This window comes from Amphiura filiformis, unplaced genomic scaffold (genome assembly GCF_039555335.1).
Source record: "Amphiura filiformis unplaced genomic scaffold, Afil_fr2py scaffold_118, whole genome shotgun sequence".
In the NCBI taxonomy this organism is placed as follows: domain Eukaryota; kingdom Metazoa; phylum Echinodermata; class Ophiuroidea; order Amphilepidida; family Amphiuridae; genus Amphiura; species Amphiura filiformis.
This window is the reverse complement of record NW_027305582.1, coordinates 92364-115064: the sequence shown is the minus strand read 5'-3', so window position 1 is coordinate 115064 and position 22701 is coordinate 92364. Positions and strand designations below refer to the sequence as shown.

Here is a 22701-nt window from a genome sequence, read left to right as displayed (position 1 = left end):
ACAAACAAAATTAAAAATTAATAAAAACTATATTTCAATCGCAGCAACACGGCAACAACTTCAACAAGGCAACAAACACTACAATCAACGCAAAAAGAAAGAAAAAAAAATCGCTCAATCTCGGCAACACGGCAACAAACACGAAATTCACTAAAGAAAAAGTTTATGCTTCCTTGTTGCCCTGTTAATGTTAACTTTTGCTCGATATTTTACCTTCTTGTTGCCGACGGTATTGCCATGTTGCTGGTCAGTTTAATTTTTAAAAATTTAATGTAATGCCAGCCAACTTATTGGTTTTTGTTGAAACCTAAAGTGTTCCCTTCATCCAATCCGATTTTTTTTTATATCAAACAAAAACTAACACTTCCCCCTAAAAACAATTTTCGTCATAACGCAATTCAATGTTAGAGCAAGGCGAATGTGGAAAATCTGTTAAAAACTACCTATCCAAGCACATGTTTTGACCAAAATGTAGGTTTTAAAAGTCAAAACCTCAAGTGTTGCTTATAATATTTTTCAAATTTTATGTCATTAAATGAAAAAGCACAAATGTGTCCATATACTAGCGTCACAAGAATGAGCAATGGCCAATTCTCTTTACATTGCAAATCTTGTGCAAAAAGTTACTATTTTCGCCTGTTTTGTCATACGGTTGTAAATTCAATGAACTATGACTTTGCAAAAGAGCATATGATATGAATTTATAAGCCAGACAAAGCAAAGTGTGTATTTTTTTAGAAATAAGAATAGCAAGAAATTGGAGGAGGATATTAAAGAATTTAATCTAGAATTTCAGATAAATGTTTTCATTTATTTTCTGTAATAAAAAAAAAAGTAGGACATACAAAAGAAAATAATGAAGTTCTCGCGTAGCGCAGAGATTTTTTCCTGTGGTAAACAATTACTTTGATCACGGTATAATTCTTTTATGAAAATTTATACGCTTTTGAAATTGATACTTTGGACGCTAGTATTAATCGGCAGTTTGTGTGGCATGCCGATACCGCGGTTTGGAACTTGACGGGAGTATCGGGCACAATTATTTAGTGATGTGCGCCCTTTCATGCGCCAAATTTAAATAGACATCATAAGACATGTGCAGTGTCATAGGTGAACTTCGTACATGTAGATTTAAATGTGCTGATAACGTGTTAAGGGTGCATGGTTTCTCATGATGTCCACGAGTACAAAACGTTGCGGTATTCCGTGCTACAATGACTTATCACATTTGTATGAGTTTCTCGCAGAACGACAGAGGCAGAGAACTGAACTGATGTATCACCGTAACCACGATATTATACAGGTAAGCTTGCTATTATACTCCCGGATTATACTACCTCTACGTGTGGCACCACACACCGTCATCATCCCTATATCTTCGTGTTAAAAATTGCCGTGATAGTACGATGAATCCTCACGTTTTTCAACAACTACGCATAATGATTTTGTTCGAGATAGGCCGTGCGACTCAGGCTAAGCATACAATTTGAGATTTTGAGAGCCTACCACACTGTTTCTATTCTATGTTTTACGATTTTCGCATGATCAAAATATGGCTGGCCGTAACCGCCACAACGTGGAACTGCTACGCGTAGCTTACTTTTCGCTTCGCGGAGCTAAATTGACCAATCATGTTAGATCTTTTCATTACGCGGAGCCAGTGGATGCATCCTCGTCAGAGAGAGAAAACTCTTGCCAAAATTAATGTTTACTATGGGGATTTTAAATGAATCGATTGTAAATGAACCACGACCAGTTGTACAGGATCAATACCATTGTTTGATTAGTGTATAGTCAATGTTACCTTGCATGCATGTGTCATGTGTGTGGCGTGTTTGTTTGTTTGTTTGTTTGTCTACTGTGTCAGGCCAGGATCACTGACACCCACGGTACTGATACTCTCATACTATCACGGTGATCATATTGTTGAATGTTGTTGACTTTAAAATAATCATGATGCAGTCATGTCTACAGTATAACTCACCACGACCTTTGAAGGACTTAAACCCTATTAAAAGCTATTAAACCAAGATAACACTCAATGAAAACAGCTCAACTATGTTACATCAGATCTTCTCTGGTTAAATACACACTGCACTTGTGTCTGTTTTACCTGTGCAATGAGCAATGAGCTGGTATTATAGTTTCAGTTGGGTGAACGATTATAAAGCGAACGCAAGGTAACAATACTGTGGGCTTTTACGAAATGAGACAATAGTCTGCTTATTGTTAACCAGCGTTCTTGAAAATGAGAAGCTTAATGACTTAACACGGTTTAGAAATAATTTCTTCATATTTTTTGGTGTTATCTGTCGTTTACATATCCTTCCTAAAACACTAAAGTACCAATATTTCCAAACACCTAAATTAGCTAAAAATTTAGGACATGTTACAAAACTATATTTTCTAGAATTTCAGAGAATACTTTAAATATTGGCCGGTCATTTTTTACACAGTGACGTCAACTAGGCAATGGCCTATACTTCTAACATACACTATTTGTAAAGGTCACGCGTCAATGGTGAGCGCACTGAGTATTGTGTATAGGAAAACGGACAGTATGTATGGCCTACTACTAGTATATAAAGTAAATCCGAACTGGTTTGCAGTTTGCTGAAGGTCGAATTCCGCAGGGACACCGCGCAAGTTATACAAATTAGCTCCCGGCGATACACTGCAGATCGCAGAACTGTGTGCATAGTTTACCACCACTCTGTCTAGCTATATATATAGTTATGTACAATACTGTATGAGTTTCTTATGAGTGCATATAAGTCAGTTCGTACTTTTCATAAACTACTTTTTGAATCATAACTTTCGTGACCGAGGATATCTTGCAACTACGTGACGCTCGTCTGGCAAATTCTTAATGAATAAATTCGCTTCACGTAATGAGTAAGTCGTACTTAATTAGTCAGTTTTACCTCCGAGTAATGAAAAACTCTAACATGATCATGATTGGTCAATTTGGCTCCACGGAGCAAAAAGTCAGCTACGCGTAGCAGCTCCACGTTGTGGCGGTTGCGGCCTACCATATCAGTATCCCATATGATATTTCTATTGCAAGAAAATTTTATTTGTTGTCAGATGTTATCTTAAATACACTAACTGGAAATTAAATACACTAATTAGTGAGGACCGGTATTTTGCTGTGGATATGTTTAACTGCAATTTGCGGGTAAACAATTTGAAATCCTGAGTAAAAATTTTGATCATATTCAACTCTTTGAGAAAAAATTTATATAAAAGAATGCATGTAAAATCCAGCTGCAATACAATGTACATTATTGACACACTATCACTCTCTTTATCTACGGCAATAATAGAATATCGATTTCAATCGAATTGAACACATTGCTCAGTTTTGAGTTTGTAGTTGACTACTAAGCGACCTAAGCGATCGATTGCTAGCCAATCAGATAGAACTCCTTTTCTTGCGTTCGGTGAAATACCAGTCGCCCGTCGCTCACCAACGGAGTATTAAATTTATATTTATCGTATAGGAAGTCGACACTGTGCACCATGCTGTATATTGGATACGTATAGCTATATGTTCGGACAACAGCATAAACAGGTGCATCCTCACCTAGTAAATATCCCTATATCCTAGCATGAGAGGTTATTTGGTTTTTGAACTGTGTCAAAAATACAAGAACGACAGGTTGACAAAATAAATAATAAATCAATAACAGAACTGGCAAGGTGTAATACGCTGTCAAAGTGACGTAATAATCGGATTAACTACTATGGCAATAGGTTAAAACAATTTTTGAATATATCGCGCTGCACTAGTACGTTCACGCGGTACCTCTGCATTGAACTATATATGTCAAAGAGCAGGGTTAAAGACCTGGATCTAATTCTATAGAATATTCATATATGTTGATCACTCGCACCTGTAAAAATCTTTAAAATAGCGGGATTGTATTCAATCTATGATTGCAGACATACACAGGTGATGAGTGCAACATGCTTGTAGTGCAGCGCAATACATTCAATTGTTTGAACCTACTGAGATGGTAGTTAATCCAATTATTACATCACTTCGACAGCGAATAGGTCATCAACTAGACCACCTGTGCTTCAAGAAGCAAAAAATTATATCAAAATCAAATTTAATTGGTCTACTATAGGGTTAGACTTCTCCGTAGTCCACTTGCCCATTTTGCATACTCTGGCTATTACATTTAAGCATAAAACTCTGATTTATATTGATTTGTGTGCAACTGGTAGATTTTCACATCTGTATCTGATCTTTTCAGTCACCGCACTCCCTCTATTTGTTAGCTTCCCAAGTGGACTACTGACTTTGCCTTGCGGTTAAGATTTTTAACACGGGACTTTATGGAGAGTTTAATTGGATCTGCCTTGTGATTGGTCGCCCATATCTCACTATGGTTTAAATCTTCCGGGCCCGCGCCATTTACCATTAACTACACCGTACGCAACTATCTGTGGTATTTGCGGCGCTTTTGTGTTGACGCGAAAGTTAATCTCTCATCAAACATCTAGCGCGTCTTGTACTATACCATGCTTAGTACTTGTGGTAAATGGACTGATAAACAAGTGTGCTTGACAGTGTGTTTTTAAAGAGCAAAGTCCCGGGGTAAAGTTCTGCTTAAAATTCAAAGTCTATAGTCGGATTTTTGGGGTTCGCTATCAATAAACTGGTAGATTCCATAATCAGAATTGTTCAGTATTGAAGTGAGCCATTATAATTATGCAAGATAATGTTGCATTTAATTACTTTTATTGTCACTAATCATCTGATATTTTTAACTCTTTATGATCATTTTACTATTGAATACTTTAATTTTAATAAACATCAGTATAATTTTGAGTTCAACGAAATGGGTTCATCATGACTAATAATAACATATTTTTAATAAAATTCGACTATGGCACAGTCTACTATAGGGTCCACAACTTATAAGTTTCCCCTAAATACATTTTTTTAAATAAATCGACAAATATTTGACAGAATGCAAACGTGTAAAAAGGTATGGGTAGCGGTATTGATTTGTTTTATGTGCCAGATTATAGCGTCACACGTCATTGCGTTCAGTCACATGGTTCATTATGTAAAAAAAGAGACCGTTTTAAACTGTGTTAAAAGTTGCATCTGAGTCCATAGGAGTCAGCTCTCAAACAATACAGTAGGTCAGGTCTATTCATGTGTTTGTTAAAGAAAACCTAACTGCTATGGCCTCTTTTCTTACACAATAACCATTGTGACTGAACGCAATGACGCGTGACTATAAATTGGTCCACATGATGTGTAAAACAAATAGGGCTATACATATCTTTTTACATTTTGTAAAATATTTTTTGACTTATACTAAAAAGTATTGCAGACATACACAGGTGATGAGTGCAACGTGCTTGTAGTGCAACGCAATACATTCAATTGTTTGAACCTACTGAGATGGTAGTTAATCCAATTATTACATCACTTCGACAGCGAATAGGTCATCAACTAGACCACCTGTGCTTCAAGAAGCAAAAAATTATATCAAAATCAAATTTAATTGGTCTACTATAGGGTTAGACTTCTCCGTAGTCCACTTGCCCATTTTGCATACTCTGGCTATTACATTTAAGCATAAAACTCTGATTTATATTGATTTGTGTGCAACTGATAGATTTTCACATCTGTATCTGATCTTTTCAGTCACCGCACTCCCTCTATTTGTTAGCTTCCCAAGTGGACTACTGACTTTGCCTTGCGGTTAAGATTTTTAACACGGGACTTTATGGAGAGTTAGGCCAATTTCTGGCCTAACTAAAATTGGCCATGATGTAATGCATCTTTAATTGGATCTGCCTTGTGATTGGTCGCCCATATCTCACTATGGTTTAAATCTCCCGGGCCCGCGCCATTTACCATTAACTACACCGTACGCAACTATCTGTGGTATTTGCGGCGCTTTTGTGTTGACGCGAAAGTTAATCTCTCATCAAACATCTAGCGCGTCTTGTACTATACCATGCTTAGTACTTGTGGTAAATGGACTGATAAACAAGTGTGCTTGACAGTGTGTTTTTAGAGAGCAAAGTCCCGGGGTAAAGTTCTGCTTAAAATTCAAAGTCCATAGTCGGATTTTCGGGGTTCGCTATCAATAAACTGGTAGATTCCATAATCAGAATTGTTCAGTATTGAAGTGAGCCATTATAATTATGCAAGATAATGTTGCATTTAATTACTTTTATTGTCACTAATCATCTGATATTTTTAACTCTTTATGATCATTTTACTATTGAATACTTTAATTTTAATAAACATCAGTATAATTTTGAGTTCAACGAAATGGGTTCATCATGACTAATAATAACATATTTTTAATAAAATTCGACTATGGCATAGTCTACTATAGGGTCCACAACTTATAAGTTTCCCCTAAATACATTTTTTTTAATAAATCGACAAATATTTGACAGAATGCAAACGTGTAAAAAGGTATGGGTAGCCGTATTGATTTGTTTTATGTGCCAGATTATAGCGTCACACGTCATTGCGTTCAGTCACATGGTTCATTATGTAAAAAAAAGAGACCGTTTTAAACTGTGTTAAAAGTTGCATCTGAGTCCATAGGAGTCAGCTCTCAAATAATTCAGTAGGCCAGGTCTATTCATGTGTTTGTTAAAGAAAACCTAACTGCTATGGCCTCTTTTCTTACACAATTAACCATTGTGACTGAACGCAATGACGCGTGACTATAAATTGGTCCACATGATGTGTAAAACAAATAGGGCTATACATATCTTTTTACATTTTGTAAAATATTTTTTGACTTATACTAAAAAGTATTAGCATAGATGAACTCCTGGATGGGGCAGCTTTAATTAGCATGAGGCCGCATTCATATGTAAATAGCGTATTGTTATTTAAATTTGCGCCCAGACGTATTGAGGGCGACAGTCATGTTATCCAGACGGAGAATGGCTGCATATGCCGGGCATGTCAATTTGCTGAGTGAAGGCTGATAATTACCTTTCTGTATAGGTAATAAGCTAGTATATTTCGTGTACCAGTTGGTTATAACAAAAAATTAGTATCATATTAAATATATTAAATGTATAAACTTTGAAATTTACATGAATTTGAAGAGCAGAGCTTCGAAATGTAGCTAAGTCAGGTGATGTGAAATTCTGCTGCGTGACCCCCTCTGCGTGGTAGAATTATATTCATAAAATATTGAATTTAACAGATATCGTGGGTAGCCAACCACGATTTATCAGCATTTAAAATATATGTTAATTAACAAAGATAAATAGTAAAGAGTACAAATGGCAATTAACTAGTAAACAAGCCTGAAATCTTAAAATGTTGCCACGTGATTTCCCGAACACATGATATGTTAACATGTGACCACTATTCAGATTTACCGTAAATATTTGGAGTATGCTTGCACATCATGCACATACACTGTGCATTTCTTTACTTCCGTATACAATCAATAATTCATGCTGGGAGCCAAGTAACATTGTCTGCTCAGAGCAGATTGGTATTTTATTTTACTTGAGAGCATAATAGAAATACATAAAAACGAATAAGGCGCCATGATGGAAGGTCAGGTCGGGTATCAAAGGTTATTCATAACTTAAATACTACTTGTATTTCCCACCTTGCCTCTGTCACATGTTTCCTTCATATTATTGACAGCAAGTCCTAATTTTGACTTTGCTATTGCAAAATGTCATTTCATATCAAATTAGTAGACTTTCTTTGAAAAAACATATCACTGGTGCCTGATGGGAATACCCGTCCGCCATTTCATTAAACTGGATCGTTTTCGCCTGTTTTGCGCCCAGATGTATTGGGGCGCGCTATACTCTCATTGAACAGGCAAAGTTCGCAAAACTAACAACGTTGTTATTTGCCAAACTCAATTAACATGATCCAAGGGTCGAACATGAATTATTCATAACGAGCTATAACGGATCGATAACTGGCCTCACTTTCTAGCTAGTAAACCAGCTGAATTTTTCATAGATTTTGCGTTGCTAATAGAACAACCGTGAATTTAGTGTCACCCCCTTGGTATTAGGGGGGACTTATAAGACTTATATTACGGCAGGTCGGACGGGACAAATAAAGCTGCCACACAAGATGACTGGATGCAAGAGGTCCTAGTTTGCACCCCTTTGGGATTTAATGACACCTATAATTGCCAAGGCTGTCTTTTAGCCTCTACAGCCCGACTCCAGTCCAACCGAGTCCAGCCCGAGGAAACGGGTTGTATTGAGGCGCCTGACTTTTGGATTCTTGGAACGGAACTACCTACAATCAGGGATATGTCCCTGCTACAATTCAGGAAAAAAAGGTTGGCACACTTTGCCTGTCTTTTGGTATATCTCTACCTCGCTCCCCCAGTGGCGTGACTATGGTAGGTCAATAGCGCCCGGGGCAAGAAACAAAATTGGCGCCCCTACCCCCCCATTTGAACAAATAAGGCCTATACAATAATTAATTTTGGTTACTAGAAAATTTTGACTTTCATCGCTTGGAGGGGCGCAGAATCGATGCTGAATTGATCAATTTGGGGCATGTTGCCCCCCCCTCTACCCCCCCCCGTAGTTACGCCACTGCGCTCCCCCCAATTCAATGTTGGACCAAGGCATGTTGTCAACAGGTCCGTGAGACCCTCCAACATGGGAAGTGGGGAAGGGTGGGATATAGAAGTCTGTACTTCACATAATTACATGCATGTTTCACTCACCCCTCCAATTTTGATAGGGCAAGGATTTTCATTGTTTAGTGCAGGTGTGTCAACTTTTTTTTGTGTGGATTGTAGATTCGCTGTCTGACGTTCTGAATAAATTGCTTTTGTATTCTTCCAGACTGGTGTTGAAGAATCTGGTGCAGGTGTCAATTGTCCTGAAGCCGATAAAGAGATTAGGACTACACTTGATGCCACTGAGAGTGCTGAGTCACCTGAGTGAGTATAAGTAGATGACGTCATGATTACGAAGGGGGGATTGTACCAACCCCCACCAAAGGATCAGCCTGTTTCTACTGAGCAAACGAATGCGGGTGAATGCGAGTGAATTCGGGGTGATGCGAGCCTTTGCGAGGGAATACGAGGTAACGGCCCCAGCAGAAACAGTACGGGTGAAGGCGAATGCGCGGTGATGCGAGTGAATCCGTCAACCACCTTTTGAGGTGGTTAATAGCGGGTAATACGAGGTAACGTTTGCAGTGGAAACAGATCGGGTGACGATTTGCGAGTGATACCGGAAGTCTCGTAAGCAAGGTCATACCAGATCGAATATTTCGCGCGGAGTTCATGTGGTGTGTGTGGTTCATTCTCACGATCTGACACCGATAATATATTTTAAATTGCTATAATTTCATCTTTCTATAATTGCTATAATTTCTACTTGACCGTGGTAGCTCCTAAATCATGTCTGAAAAGGAAAAGGGTCTGATACAGCGTCTATTATTTGGTCGAACGATATGGTTGTGTTTCTAATTTTATTAGTGGCAAGACATGGTCGTGAGGAAGGTTAGATGGGAAGACTAGACGCAATGCTGATGCTAATAAAAATATGACGGAAGCTGTAATGCAACAATTCAGCTCAGAAGCCACCACACCATGCAGCAACTGCAAAAATCCCTAAAGAACAACATGAAATATCTCCGCGAGTGACCTGAAGAGCTCTGAAGGTTACGAAAAGTTTTTCGAGACTTCCGCCTTCCCTCGTATTAACGTGCGTAGAGAATCGTTACCCTGCATTTTCAGCCCAGTAGAAACGACCCGGTGAATGCGAGAGGATTGAAATGCGGGTGAAGGTGAATTCGCGGTAATGCGAGGTGCTCAGTATAAACACGCACAGAGTTTATCCATCATTAAAAAAAAACCGTACGCGTTTACGCCCAAATGACCTAAGCTAATCGTAGATACATCCTTTGCGCTCATTTTGGTGATAAAATGTCCACCCAGCACCTTACCCGCGGGTAGGACCGGCCATCAAAGATGACCATAGAGGGGGGAGGGAGGTTGGTGAGGCCCCAATGATTTTTATTACGCTCTTGTGAAATTATTTCAAGAGCTACCGAATTTTTACTTGTTAGTTGGCTGAAAATAGTCGCATTTTTGGAAAAAAATTTACCGAAAATCAATTTTGCCTATACTTTTGTACATAGCCAATGTTCCAAATTTGCATGGGCGCTTTCACATTATGACCCATAGCTATACATTAGTACCAAATATAATGGTATTGGTAGGCCTATATGACGTTTATAATTGACGTTCACAACAACCCCCCTCTTCGTAGTTCGTGTTACAAAATATGGCTCAGTAGTTCTAGGGTTAAGACAGACCATCACCATATGCTAATTAGGTCAGGGGTTACGGGGGTTAGGGTAAGGGTTAGTAACCCCTGACACTAATTACCATATGGTGATAATTTGTGTTAAATGAGACATTACCGATTTCACCATGTTTAATTTCAGACTGCTTTAGCCCAATTTTGTTATTTGATGGGCCAGTGCGCGTGAAGCACGCAAAACTGTGCAATTTTACTCTATTTTAGCCCCAAACTATGTGTTTCTGAACAAAAATGAAGTTGCACAGTACATTGCTTTATTTTTTGTTCTATTAGGATTTAAAGGCCGCCTTTGATTCCGCTGCCACTGAGCTGCATCAACAATCAATTCACTTCTATAAGGGCGCAACCGTAGTGCAGCTTCTCTCAGCATTTTGAATGTAATTTTGATTATAATTAGGCTAGCAACTGCCTATGACAACTGGGTGGGGTGAAGCAAAATGAGGTAAAACACCTTGCTCAAGTATACAACATGATAGCACCTATACGGGGTTCGAACCCGCAATTCTCCTATTGTGAGCAACAGCCCCATACTACTGCACCACCTTGCCTTTACCTATGCTTTCCGAGGATAGTTGCTGATTTTCTGGTTGGATTATATTTGTTTGCATTTGCCCGTTTCTTGTGTTAGTGCTAGTTTTGATTCCCTGTTTATTTTGTTTGTTTGTAGGAATGAAGCGACGGACCAAGAGCCCAAAGTAAGCGCCGTTTTTCAAGATCACACATACGCCAGTTTACCAGATTTCAGCTACGCATTATCTGAAGAGGATACAGAGACGGCGACAGAGTCAGACCACAATGCATTCTATGAAACACACGAAGACTGCAAGATGGATCGCTCAAGTGATGAGGAGGAGGAGTCTAAGGAGATAACAGGTGATCAAGAGGAAGATGTGCAAAAAGATGATGATATTAAAGATGAACTGGAGATTAAAAGAGAACCTGATATAGATGACGAGTGGTCGGCAAGGCTGGAACAATATAAAAACTCAAACTTCATTAGGGACACATGGGACTATCGTGTGAGTATTCCTGACAATTATAACAAACAACAAGAGTCAAGTGTAAAGATAATCTTCTTTTTAAGTTTTTATCACTAACGTGACTAATTGGTGGATCTTTGTTTATTTCCTTCCTATACAGCTCTATCCTAAGAGAAGACCTTTACGAAAATGTCGGCTTAAAGAGAAAACTGAAGATATGTAAGCGTATCACTTTTGCACTACTAACTTGGTGACCCATCACATCAAAACAGACCTCCTTTTGGCAGAAATGAAAATGGAAAAACACTAGGATAAACTGCTGTTTTTTAGCTTTAAAATGACACCTTACTTGTTGAAATCAGATACAGTAAAAATGTTTTATGAGGCAAAACAAGCTCAGAATTGTTTTTATTTTCTTTATATTTTCTCATCTTCTTTCATCGTTATCTGCCAAGGAAGCCATCCGCGAAGTGGTTGGTTTTGATGTGACGGGTCGCTAAAATAAAATAAAAGTATTTCGTTTTTAAAACTCATTTATTTACGCATGATCTCATCTTCAATTTCTTCACCATTGGCTTTTGACTTTATCTATTCGTGTTTTCGATATTCATTCATAAATGTATTCATTCAGTCTTGTATTCATTCATCAATTCCTGCATTCATTGATTCAACAATTAATTAATTCATTCATTCATTCATTCATTCATTCATTCATTCATTCATTCATTCATTCATTCATTCAATCCTCAATTCCTTACAAAAGATTAAGTATGCAGCTCAGTATGGTGCTGGATTCACAATCCACAGGTCACCGGTTGGAATCTCGCCGAGCCAAATTTTCTTTGCTGCCCTATCATGCTATTATATTAAAGTAAAACAAGAAGAGGCAACAACGCAACATACTAGAAATATGTCCTTAGAAGATTATGTTAAAGCCTTAATGTACGATCTTTTTAAATTTGTAGATTTTTCTTTTTTCTTCCAAAATGATATTTAATATGCAATCATTATGAAAGTTCCCAATACATTTGGACGCGAAAAACATTGGAAATTTGCAAAGAAACAACATCATGAACTTCACCTCTATCACTCGAAATATCTCGCACTTTCTGGATTAGGACGCCGAGTTTGGCCTCAGAGTTTAGGGAGCGTAACCGAACTGGCTTCGTAGGAGACTAAGATTTGCGATCGTTCCGACATATTAGCATAATCTGAAAATTATGATAATATGTAGGACCAACAGAAAATCATCCCGTTTTACCACAAATAGGGCGAATTTGACAGTTTGCTCATAGATGCAAGTTGAAACATGTGTCAAAAAAAAAAAAAAGGTATATTCTTAAAAAAGATCGTACATTAAGGCTTTAAGTTGCATAAAAAATAATGTGGTAACTCGGTCTATTTTCAAAATTCACCAACTCTAATATCTTTGCTGAATCTTGTACCTCAAAATAATTGTCAAAATAATCATGATAATAGGCTTCTTAACGTGCATCATGATTGTCACCGTAAAAGTCAATTGTAAATTCCTCTTGACTTTGTTCATTAGCACATCTTTGCATATCTTCATTATGTTGTACTTTTAAGTTCCAGTCACGTCACAAATTTAGCTTAGTTTATTTTACTATTGGCCAAGTTGATTGGTCGAATTACATGAATTATGTATGTGTCGTTTATATTAAAGCAATCTGTACTCTATAAGATCAAGGATAGGTGATTGATAAATGAATCGTTATAAATCTAACCATATTCCATCAATATAATCATTATTTCAGATGCTCATGCATGTCATGCTTGGACATACCAAAACATAAAAGGAAGAGAGGGAGACGAAAGAAGAAAGTTACTGAAGACAAAACGAAACATGGCAGAAAGGCAGGAAGAGCGAAACATACATTGTCTGAGCAGCGAAGTAAAGCGGGAAGACAAGTTATTGAAAACGTAACGAAGCAGAGAAGAAAGGCTGGAATTTTAAAGAAAACAGCTGTTGAAGCTGTATCAAAGCAGAGAAACACGGTAGGAAGAGCAAAAACGAAAAGTAATGAAAGCATGTCTGAGCAGGTAAAGCAAGCGGGAAGACAAAAGAAAGTCGTTGAAAAGCAGGGAATCTCAAAGGCAGAGATAGCGAAGAAAACAGCTGTTAAAGATGTAACGAAGCAAAGAAAAGCGACAGGAAGAGCAAAAACGAAAGGTAAAGCAAGCATGTCTATGCAGGAAAAACAAGCGGGAAGACAAAAGAAAGTGGCTGGAAAGCAAGGAATCTCAAAGGCAGAGAAGGCGGAGAAAACAGCTGTTAAAGAAGTAACGAGGCAAAGAAAAACAGGAAGAGGTGCAAGAAAACTGGGAAGCCCAAAGAAGCATGTTTGTGAAAACATTACAGAGCAAGGAAGAGCGTTAAGAAGAGCAAAGGCGAAAGCAACCGAAATGACAGAAAGAGCAATGGAGAGAGTTGAAGAAAAATCTACGAGAGAGATTTCGAATATTCAAACGACACACGACACACCATGCACACAAAAGGAAACAAAACCATTTATTAGTAAAGTTGCTCAGTATCAGATGCTTCCTTTGAAGCTGAAATGTCGAATTTGTGGTACAATACTGAATGGTTTAGAAGATATGAAGCAACATGTCATACAAAATCACAGTGATCAGAAAGCACCTGTACCAACGAAACATAAAGACAAAGTCGTCAAAGCGAAGCTGATGGGTAAGATTGACGTTGCCGATGCTATTAGTGACTTCGAAGTCTCAGCCTTATCGATTCATATGAGACAATGTGAAACTTGCAAGGAATACGTAGAAGAAAGACTTCTAAGGAAGCACATTGATTCTCACGTATACACTCCAATGAATATAATATGTGAGAAGTGTGGCCGCGTGTATGAGAATCAATACCGATTCCGTCAGCATCGTGTTCGTAAACGTTGTATTCCTGGTTTCAGGTGCGGACGATGTAGGACGACATTTCCGACTCGTACAAAGCTAATTAAACATACACTTACTAAACATACGGATGGTAAAGATAGCAAGAAGAAGGAATTCCAATGTGAGGTGTGTGGGAAGAATTTTAGACTGAATGCTCAACTGACCGACCATCGAGCCATTCATATGACGGTGAAACCATGGCAATGCCCTGAATGTGGAAAGGGATTTGCTAAACAAAGCAACTTGAAAACGCATAGAAGGATTCATTCCGGAGAAAAACCGTATGTGTGTAATATATGCAAGGAAGCCTATACACATAATGTGAGTTTGAAAACGCACAAGAAAAAGGTTCATGGAATTGATTTGTGGAAGCGCGAGAAAGGAAAGAAGAAACGGTGTACAACCGATTCTGTGATTGTGACACGTGATTTAAGGAGTAATCACGTCTTACGAAAAGATACCAACTTTTAAATGTTTGATTTTTAGCTGCTAAAGGAACTGATACAAGTAAGATTATTACCGTTTTATTGAAGAAATGGAATGTGCACAAAACCACAACACACACACAATGTGTTTCGCTATTGTTTTTGTTTTGTTTTTGGTTTGTTGATAAAGAAAGTTTGTATACAAAAATGTATACTAAACTTGGCAAGATAATTTGGTTTGGATTGTGGTAAACACATATAGGATTGATCCTGGAGAAAAAAAACCGTAGGCCTATGTGTTTAATATATGCAGCGAAGTATACTGATACACACAATGTGAGTTTGAAAACGCACAAGAAAACGGTGCATGGGTTTGATTTACGGAAGCGCGGGAAAAGAAAGAAGAAGATATGTACAAAAGATTCTGTGATTGTGACACGTGCTTTAAGGAGTAAACACGTCTTACAAAAAGATACAAACTTTTAAATGTTTGAATTTTAACTAAAAGGAACTGATGCAAGTAAGATTATGAACGTTTTATTGAAGAAATGCAATGTGCATAAAACCACAACGCACATTGTGTTTCGCTATTTTTTTGTTTTTGTTTTGTTTTTGGTTTGTTGATAAAGAAAGTTTGTATACAAAAATGTATACTAAACTTGGCAATTTGGCAAGATAATTTGGTTTGGATTGTGGTAAACACATATGTGACTCCTCGCCACAACTGAGCCCGGATGTCGCCAGTGCCACTATTGAGATATGCTCCATCGAACTTAACAATAAACAATAGGAAAGAAAGGATTTATTGACTGTTTTATTGATTTTTCACTACTTAAATGTCAAGTACTATAGACATGATATACATCATTTTAAAGCTAATTTCAAGCAGAATATTTTGGTTGAATATCTCAAAAATGATGATTGGCGACATCCGGGCTCAGTTGTGGCGAGGAGTCACATATAGGATTGATCCTGGAGAAAAAAAAACGTAGGCCTATGTGTTTAATATATGCAGCGAAGTATACTGATGCACACAATGTGAGTTTGAAAACGCACAAGAAAACGGTGCATGGGTTTGATTTACGGAAGCGCGGGAAAAGAAAGAAGAAGATATGTACAAAAGATTCTGTGATTGTGACACGTGCTTTAAGGAGTAAACACGTCTTACAAAAAGATACAAACTTTTAAATGTTTGAATTTTAACTAAAAGGAACTGATGCAAGTAAGATTATGAACGTTTTATTGAAGAAATGCAATGTGCATAAAACCACAACGCACATTGTGTTTCGCTATTTTTTTGTTATTGTTTTGTATTTGGTTTGTTGATAAAGAAAGTTTGTATACAAAAATGTATACTAAACTTGGCAATTTGGCAAGATAATTTTTTGGATTGTGGTAAACACATATATAGGATTGATCCTGGAGAGAAAAAAGCTTATGTGTGTAATACCGGGTGTCCCAAAAAAAGGTTACATGTAGGTTTTAGAAAATAATCTAAGTTAATGTTAACAAATATAAATATCCTTTTCATGACATAATCTATGTACCCTCTACTAGAACCACTGTGAATGTCAAGTTCACAACTTACGTACTTAGCCCGCATTCCAGACATTCCTGACCAAGCTCTTTACGTGCCATAATGCAACACGAGGTTCAATGTCTCACCGTCACAGCCACCGTGCATTTGGCGGGGCACTTGAGTAGGCACAGCCATATCATGGCAGATGCAGTATTTCAATTTGATAAACAAAGAATAAAACTTGTTCAGTTTTATTTCAAGAGTTCAGTCAGAAATGTAAAAACAAACAGCAGCGATTTCAAGTCAAGAACAAGACCTAAATGTTGATGGCAGGAAATACAGCGTGCAGAAATGCTTTCACCAAAAACGTGTTCTTCTCTAATGACCATCTTCCTTTATTTGTTACCACCATGAGTCAAGAAGCTCTAAAACTGATTTATTTTTAGTGTACAATATCTAATTTTTCAATATGTTTCTTTTGTGCAATAACTGAATAAGTTCAACAATGAAAAAATAAGAGAAACATTAAAAGTACCAAAGAAACATTTTTCAAAACAAAGGTGTGCTTGTTTTTAACATGCGTTGTGCGATATTTTGATGATTAGCCACTCTTGACACCCCTGTTATCTTGCCCTTGTAAGTTAAATTGCTTTTAAGATACAGAATTGAAACTTAACGAACAGTTACAAGAAGGATGAATAAATAATATCCGAAAAAATGACCTTGTTTTGTTGTACCATTACAAAATGCGGTTCATTTTCTACATGTAACCTTTTTATGGGACACCTTGTATATGCAGCGAAGTATACTGATACACACAATGTGAGTTTGAAAACGCACAAGAAAACGGTACATGGGTTTGATTTATGGAAGCGCGGGAAAAGAAAGAAGAAACGATGTACAAAAGATTCTGTGATTGTGACACGTGATTTAAGGAGTAAACACGTCTTATAACAAGAGTTTGTCTTTAAAAAGACAAAGTTCACGGATCAGGTGTATAGTAGGCCTACTCTACTTTGGTCTAACTTTCAATATTATTATACTAACCCACAGATACTAACCTACACTGCACTGATTTAACAATAGTAAGTGATTTGAGGCATAAATGATACTTGCATCTTGACTCTGGAAAATAATTTTAAAAAAACCTCATTTTGCATAAATTAGGTTTTTAAGCCACATACAGGAAACAAACTTACATCAAAATGGCCACTGTATCAGCCCATCATATGCTATTTCCCATTCGACACCCCATTCCTTTTTAAAGGAAATTTTATTTGGAAGCAAATCGCCTAATGTGTTTCAGGAACACTGCATGTTTAATTGGTATACATCTCAAATTATTTTGTTGAATAGTTTTCTATTATCACTAAAGTAAACACATTACACTACATGGTCTTGCTAGTTTTTGTCAGCATATGAGCTTTTATGAACACCAATTATTATTTTGTATCAGAAAATATAACATTGGATATGTTTATACACACATTGCTTGGTTATTACAAGAGTCAATAAACAATCAATTAACTAACAGTGTTCAATTAACTATAGAGAATGAACTTAATTTTGTGCGCTGTAGTTATATTCTGAAGTAAATCGCCTATTGCAGGTTTCTATGCCTTATCACTAAATAAATAAAATTATAGCTAATTATACTTACCATGGTGACATGCTTAACCAATCAGTTACTAGTAAGTATGTGTATTGTCAGCATGTGATTGCTATTAGCCAATTGTAAACATGTTTAATAAAAAGGCTAAAAATTCCCTACTCTGAGCAGTCTCTCTGAAGATTAAATGTGCTAAATTGTCCTTGTCATGGGGAACAGGATTAGATAAAGGCATATCAACGAGGGTATGAGATATTAGTAATTATTTCCTAGCCTCTTTACCATAGATTTGGTATGTTACATACCATACCATGTGTCTTGAATAGCTATTGTAAGGGATAAACTGCATATGAGATGTGGGTTCAAATTCTGAAGTAAATCGCCTATTGCAGGTTTCTATGCCTTATCACTAAAAAATAAAATTATAGCTAATTATACTTACCATGATGACCTGCTTAACCAATCAGTTACTAGTAAGTATGTGTATTGTCAGCATGTGATTGCTATAAGCCAATTGTAAACATGTTTAATAAAAGGCTAAAATTCCCTACTCTGAGCAGTCTCTCTGAAGATTAAATGTGCTAAATTGTCCTTGTCATGGGGAACAGGATTAGATAAAGGCATGCAAACGAGGGTATGAGATATTAGTAATTATTTCCTAGCCTCTTTACCATAGATTTGGTATGTTACATACCATACCATGTGTCTTGAATAGCTATTGTAAGGGATAAACTGCATATGAGATGTGGGTTCAAATGGTTTTAATGTTCACTGGCGTGAACAAAAAGATACCAACTTTTTTAAAAGTTAAAAATGTTTGAATTTTAACTAAAAGGAACTGATGCAAGTAAGATTATTAACGTTTTATTGAAGAAATGAAATGTGCACAAAACCACAACACACAGTGTGTTTCGCTATTGTTTTTGTTTTTGATTTGTCGGTAAAAAGTTTGTATACAAAAAATGTATCCTACACTTGGCAACTTGACAAGATCATTTGGTTTATATTGTGGTAAAAACATTATAGGATTCATTCTGGAGAAAAACCTTATGTGCGTAATATATGCATCGAAGCATACACAAAATATGAGTTTCAAAACGCACAAAAAAAGGCTGCATGGGATTGATTTATAGAAGCGCGAGAGAAGAAAGAAGAAGCGATGTACCATAGATTTTGTGATTGTGACACGTGATTTGAGGAGTAAACACGTCTTACGAAAAGATACCAACTTTTAAATGTTTGAATTTAAACTAAAACGAACTGATGCAAGTAAGATTATTAACGTTTTATTGAAGAAATTGAATGTGCACAAAACCGCAACACACACACGTCCCCACATTGTGTTTCGCTATTGTTTTTGTTTTGTTGATAAAGAAAGTTTGTATGCAAAAATGTATACTAAACTTGGCAATTTGGCAAGATAATTTGGTTTGGATTGTGGTAAAACATATAGGATTGATCCTGGAGAAAAAAATTTTGTGTGTAATATATTCATTGATGTATATACACACAATTGGAATTTGAAAACGCACAAGAGAAAGGTGCATGAGATTGATTTATAAAAGCGCGGGAAAAGAAAGAAGAAGCGATGTACAATAGATTCTGTGATTGTGACACGTGATTTGAGGAGTAACTGTAACCACGTCTTACGAAAAGAAACCAACTTTTAAATGTTTGGTTTTTCCAGCCATGGCTTAATTCCGAATTGTCACCTAATTTGTGTGTACTTTGTCTTGGGTCCAATCTCTATCATGGAAAGTTTGCTATATCTTTCTAAATATAATGATTGTTTGTTCTAGATTTGTGTTTTAGCGTTTCATATTTGAAAGAACTAATGTTTAATTGCAACATTTCGAAACTACAAACCCAAACTGGGTGCTATGATGTACAAGATTGGGCTACGAGTATGCATTTTACCAAGTTAGCAATAGGTATTTCCTTCATGTTGCCAATGCATGACTTTCTTTATTATACTCAAAAACGGATTTTATTATACATGTACTAGAAAGTTGTTTACGTGCATATAGGCTCCTTCACAGTCAGTTTGTGTTGTGTATGTTTACAACTGAGCCACATATAGACTGGGTTGCCGGGACTACCAGACAAAGAATCTGTTTTTTGACTATAATTTGGCCTCCTATCAGTTTTACTGATAAGATGGCTAATTGATTTGACTATAATTTGGCCTCCTATCAGTTTTACTGATAAGATGGCTAATTGAAAATAAACACTTATTTTGTAAACAGATAATGCTCTGTGGTTATTTATGGATGGAAATTTAGGAAATTGCTATTAATGAAATAATTAATATATTAAACATACATTTTGCTTTGTTAACAATTAAAATCCGTTCAAAAATGAGGTTTTTAGAACATTTTGAACAATTTTGCTCTATGAAAAAGGATACTGCACCCCTGCTGATCTGACTACTGATAATCTGTCAACAAGCATTGACAAGTAAAGTGTGACCACTAATTAAATAATAATAATGAGCATTATCTGACCATTCCCTGATCTGACCAGAGCTGGGTATAAATAGTGCACTACTACCAACACTAATTGATGTTGGGAGTGACACTAGTCGTCGAGGGGGGGATACCAGTAATTGGGGTAGATAGTGGCTTTGGTTTTATACATTTTTGGTACGTGTAGAGCAACCGGGAATCCCTGGGATTGAGTAATCAGTCTTTTGATTAGGCCAATGAAAGTCGATTTTGAGTTTCCGTCACCGCCCTCACTTCATTTTCTGACCCTCACTTGAATTCATTATTGTGACTATTTTTAATATACTTTTGAATCTCATTAGGGCTAAACATCCATCTTCAAGTGAATGAGTGGCAAATAACAACACATTTTACATTCGTGTTAGTCATATAACGAAAGGCAGAAAAATAATGAATAATGAAAAAGTTACCTCACTTGTTTTCAGAAATTATGTGACGGGAAACTCAAAATTGACTGTTAGTGGCCTTATGATGTGATTGTAACTACCAGTAAACTATACATTGCGAGTAAATATATCTAAAATTAATTACCATGCTTCAATATCAAGGTTAACAGTTACTGATAATAGATAATTGGATTGTCATGAAATGTGGTTGATATGAAATCCCTTAATTAAGCAGCAAACATTCTTAAGGTTATCTGAATATAGATTGTTGGATTGTTGTAAAATCAGAGGATGTGATTTCAATTGAGCCGTTTGTTACAAGTATGAATTAAATGTAGACCAATTTAGCACACATTTTCCAATTCAGCTTTCGACATGAAAATTTTGAGTATTTCCTAGTATGTCATTGGTGGTATTTACCAATAAATGCCAATATTTCGCACCCGGTTAGTTGTGCCAAACATTCAAATTTACTAGCTTTCCAAGTACTTGCAATGCAAAATTATGAAACATGATCTTCATCCATGGCGTTGTCTTTTTAAAGACATTTCTTGTTAACTATAACTTAAAGGAACTGACTGGTACAAATAAGGTTATTACCGTTTTATTGAAGAAATGCAATGTGCATAAAATCGAAACACGTTGTGTTTCTCTATTGGTCTTTTTTGTTTGTTTTGTTTTGGTTTTTGGGTTTTTATAGAAACTTTGTATAAAGAAATGTATACTAATCTTGTCAATTTGGCAAGATGATTTGGTTTGGATTTGTAAAATAATATAGTATTCATTCTGGAGAAAACCCTTACATTTGTAATATGCAAAGAAGCATATACACAATGAGTTTGAAAACGCACAAGAAAAAGGTTCATGGAATTTATTTATGGAAGCGCGGGAAAGGAAAGAACCGATTCTGTGATTGTGACACGTGATTTGAGTAAGCATTTAAGGTACGTCTTAATTTTGTGTTGAGATCATAGGTTTAAATCATAAATTATGAAGTCTACCAACACAGATGAACTTCAATGTTAAAATACCATAAGTTTAAATCATTATTTATAATATTTTGACAAGTTGATTTTGCTTTGGACTGTGGATAATCGTTTTGTATTAAAATTAGAAAACTTCATATTGTCCTATAGTTGTGTGCTAGCCTTTGGATACTGGCTACTGGAACACCAAACAAAACGTTATTGAAACATAAAGAAGAAAATGTGGTAAGGCCAACGAAACACGTTATTGTAAACATAGCAAAGCAAGGAACAATATTAATTAAGGCGCTATGCAATAATAATGAGCACCCGCTGGTAAAATATCCAAACGACGCGCCGCGGCGTGCCAAAACTTGCCCCCCTCCAGCTTGCCAAAAATTGCCCGCCCCTCCAGCTTGCCAAAAATCGCCCCTTCTCAGCCTGCTTATTTTGCCCCCCCCCCCCCCTGCACATGTCAAATTGTTGTGATCCTAATTTGCAAACCTTGAATGGTCGAGATATATCGAGGGAAAAGAAAATGTACATAAGTTTAAATGTTTCCGTACTGTTTTCTTAAGCCTTTGTATTGAGTTTTATTTGGCTCACTGTGCCAAAAATCGACCCCCCATTTTACCCTCATCCCAGGGCTCACAATTATTGCACAGCCCCTAAGAAGAGCAAATGCGAAAGCAACTGAAAAAGGATCCAAGGCCCGATCCAAGGTTGAGAGAGTTGAGGAAAAACTCGAGAGATAGGCCAAACGACACATGATAGACTACGTATACAAAAGGAAACGAAACAATTTACTAATAATAGTATAGAGTTGCTCGGTATAAGATGCTTCCTTTAAAGTTGAAATGTCGAGTTTGTACAATACGAATGGTTTAGAAGATATGAAGCAACGTGTCATACAAAATCGCAGTTCAAAGCAAGCATCGTACCAAAGAAACCAAAGTCGTTTAATGTTCGAAAGATATTTCGAAAATTGACAGTTTTATTTTTCAATGCTATTGTTGCAATGATGATCTGTCTACTGCTGATGTTAACTGCTACTAA

General features: G+C 36.6%; 1 protein-coding gene across 1 annotated transcript; it reads left to right on the top strand.

Moving 5' to 3' along the window:
- Positions 1 to 1174: 1174 nt before the first annotated feature.
- On the top strand, positions 1175 to 14957 carry LOC140145031 (uncharacterized). Its single transcript, XM_072166821.1, has 5 exons — positions 1175 to 1303; positions 8842 to 8939; positions 11000 to 11351; positions 11473 to 11531; positions 13088 to 14957. The coding sequence occupies exons 1-5, from the start codon at positions 1175 to 1177 to the stop codon at positions 14706 to 14708; spliced, it is 2259 nt and encodes a 752-aa protein (XP_072022922.1). The 3' UTR covers positions 14709 to 14957.
- The last annotated feature ends 7744 nt before the right edge of the window (positions 14958 to 22701 follow it).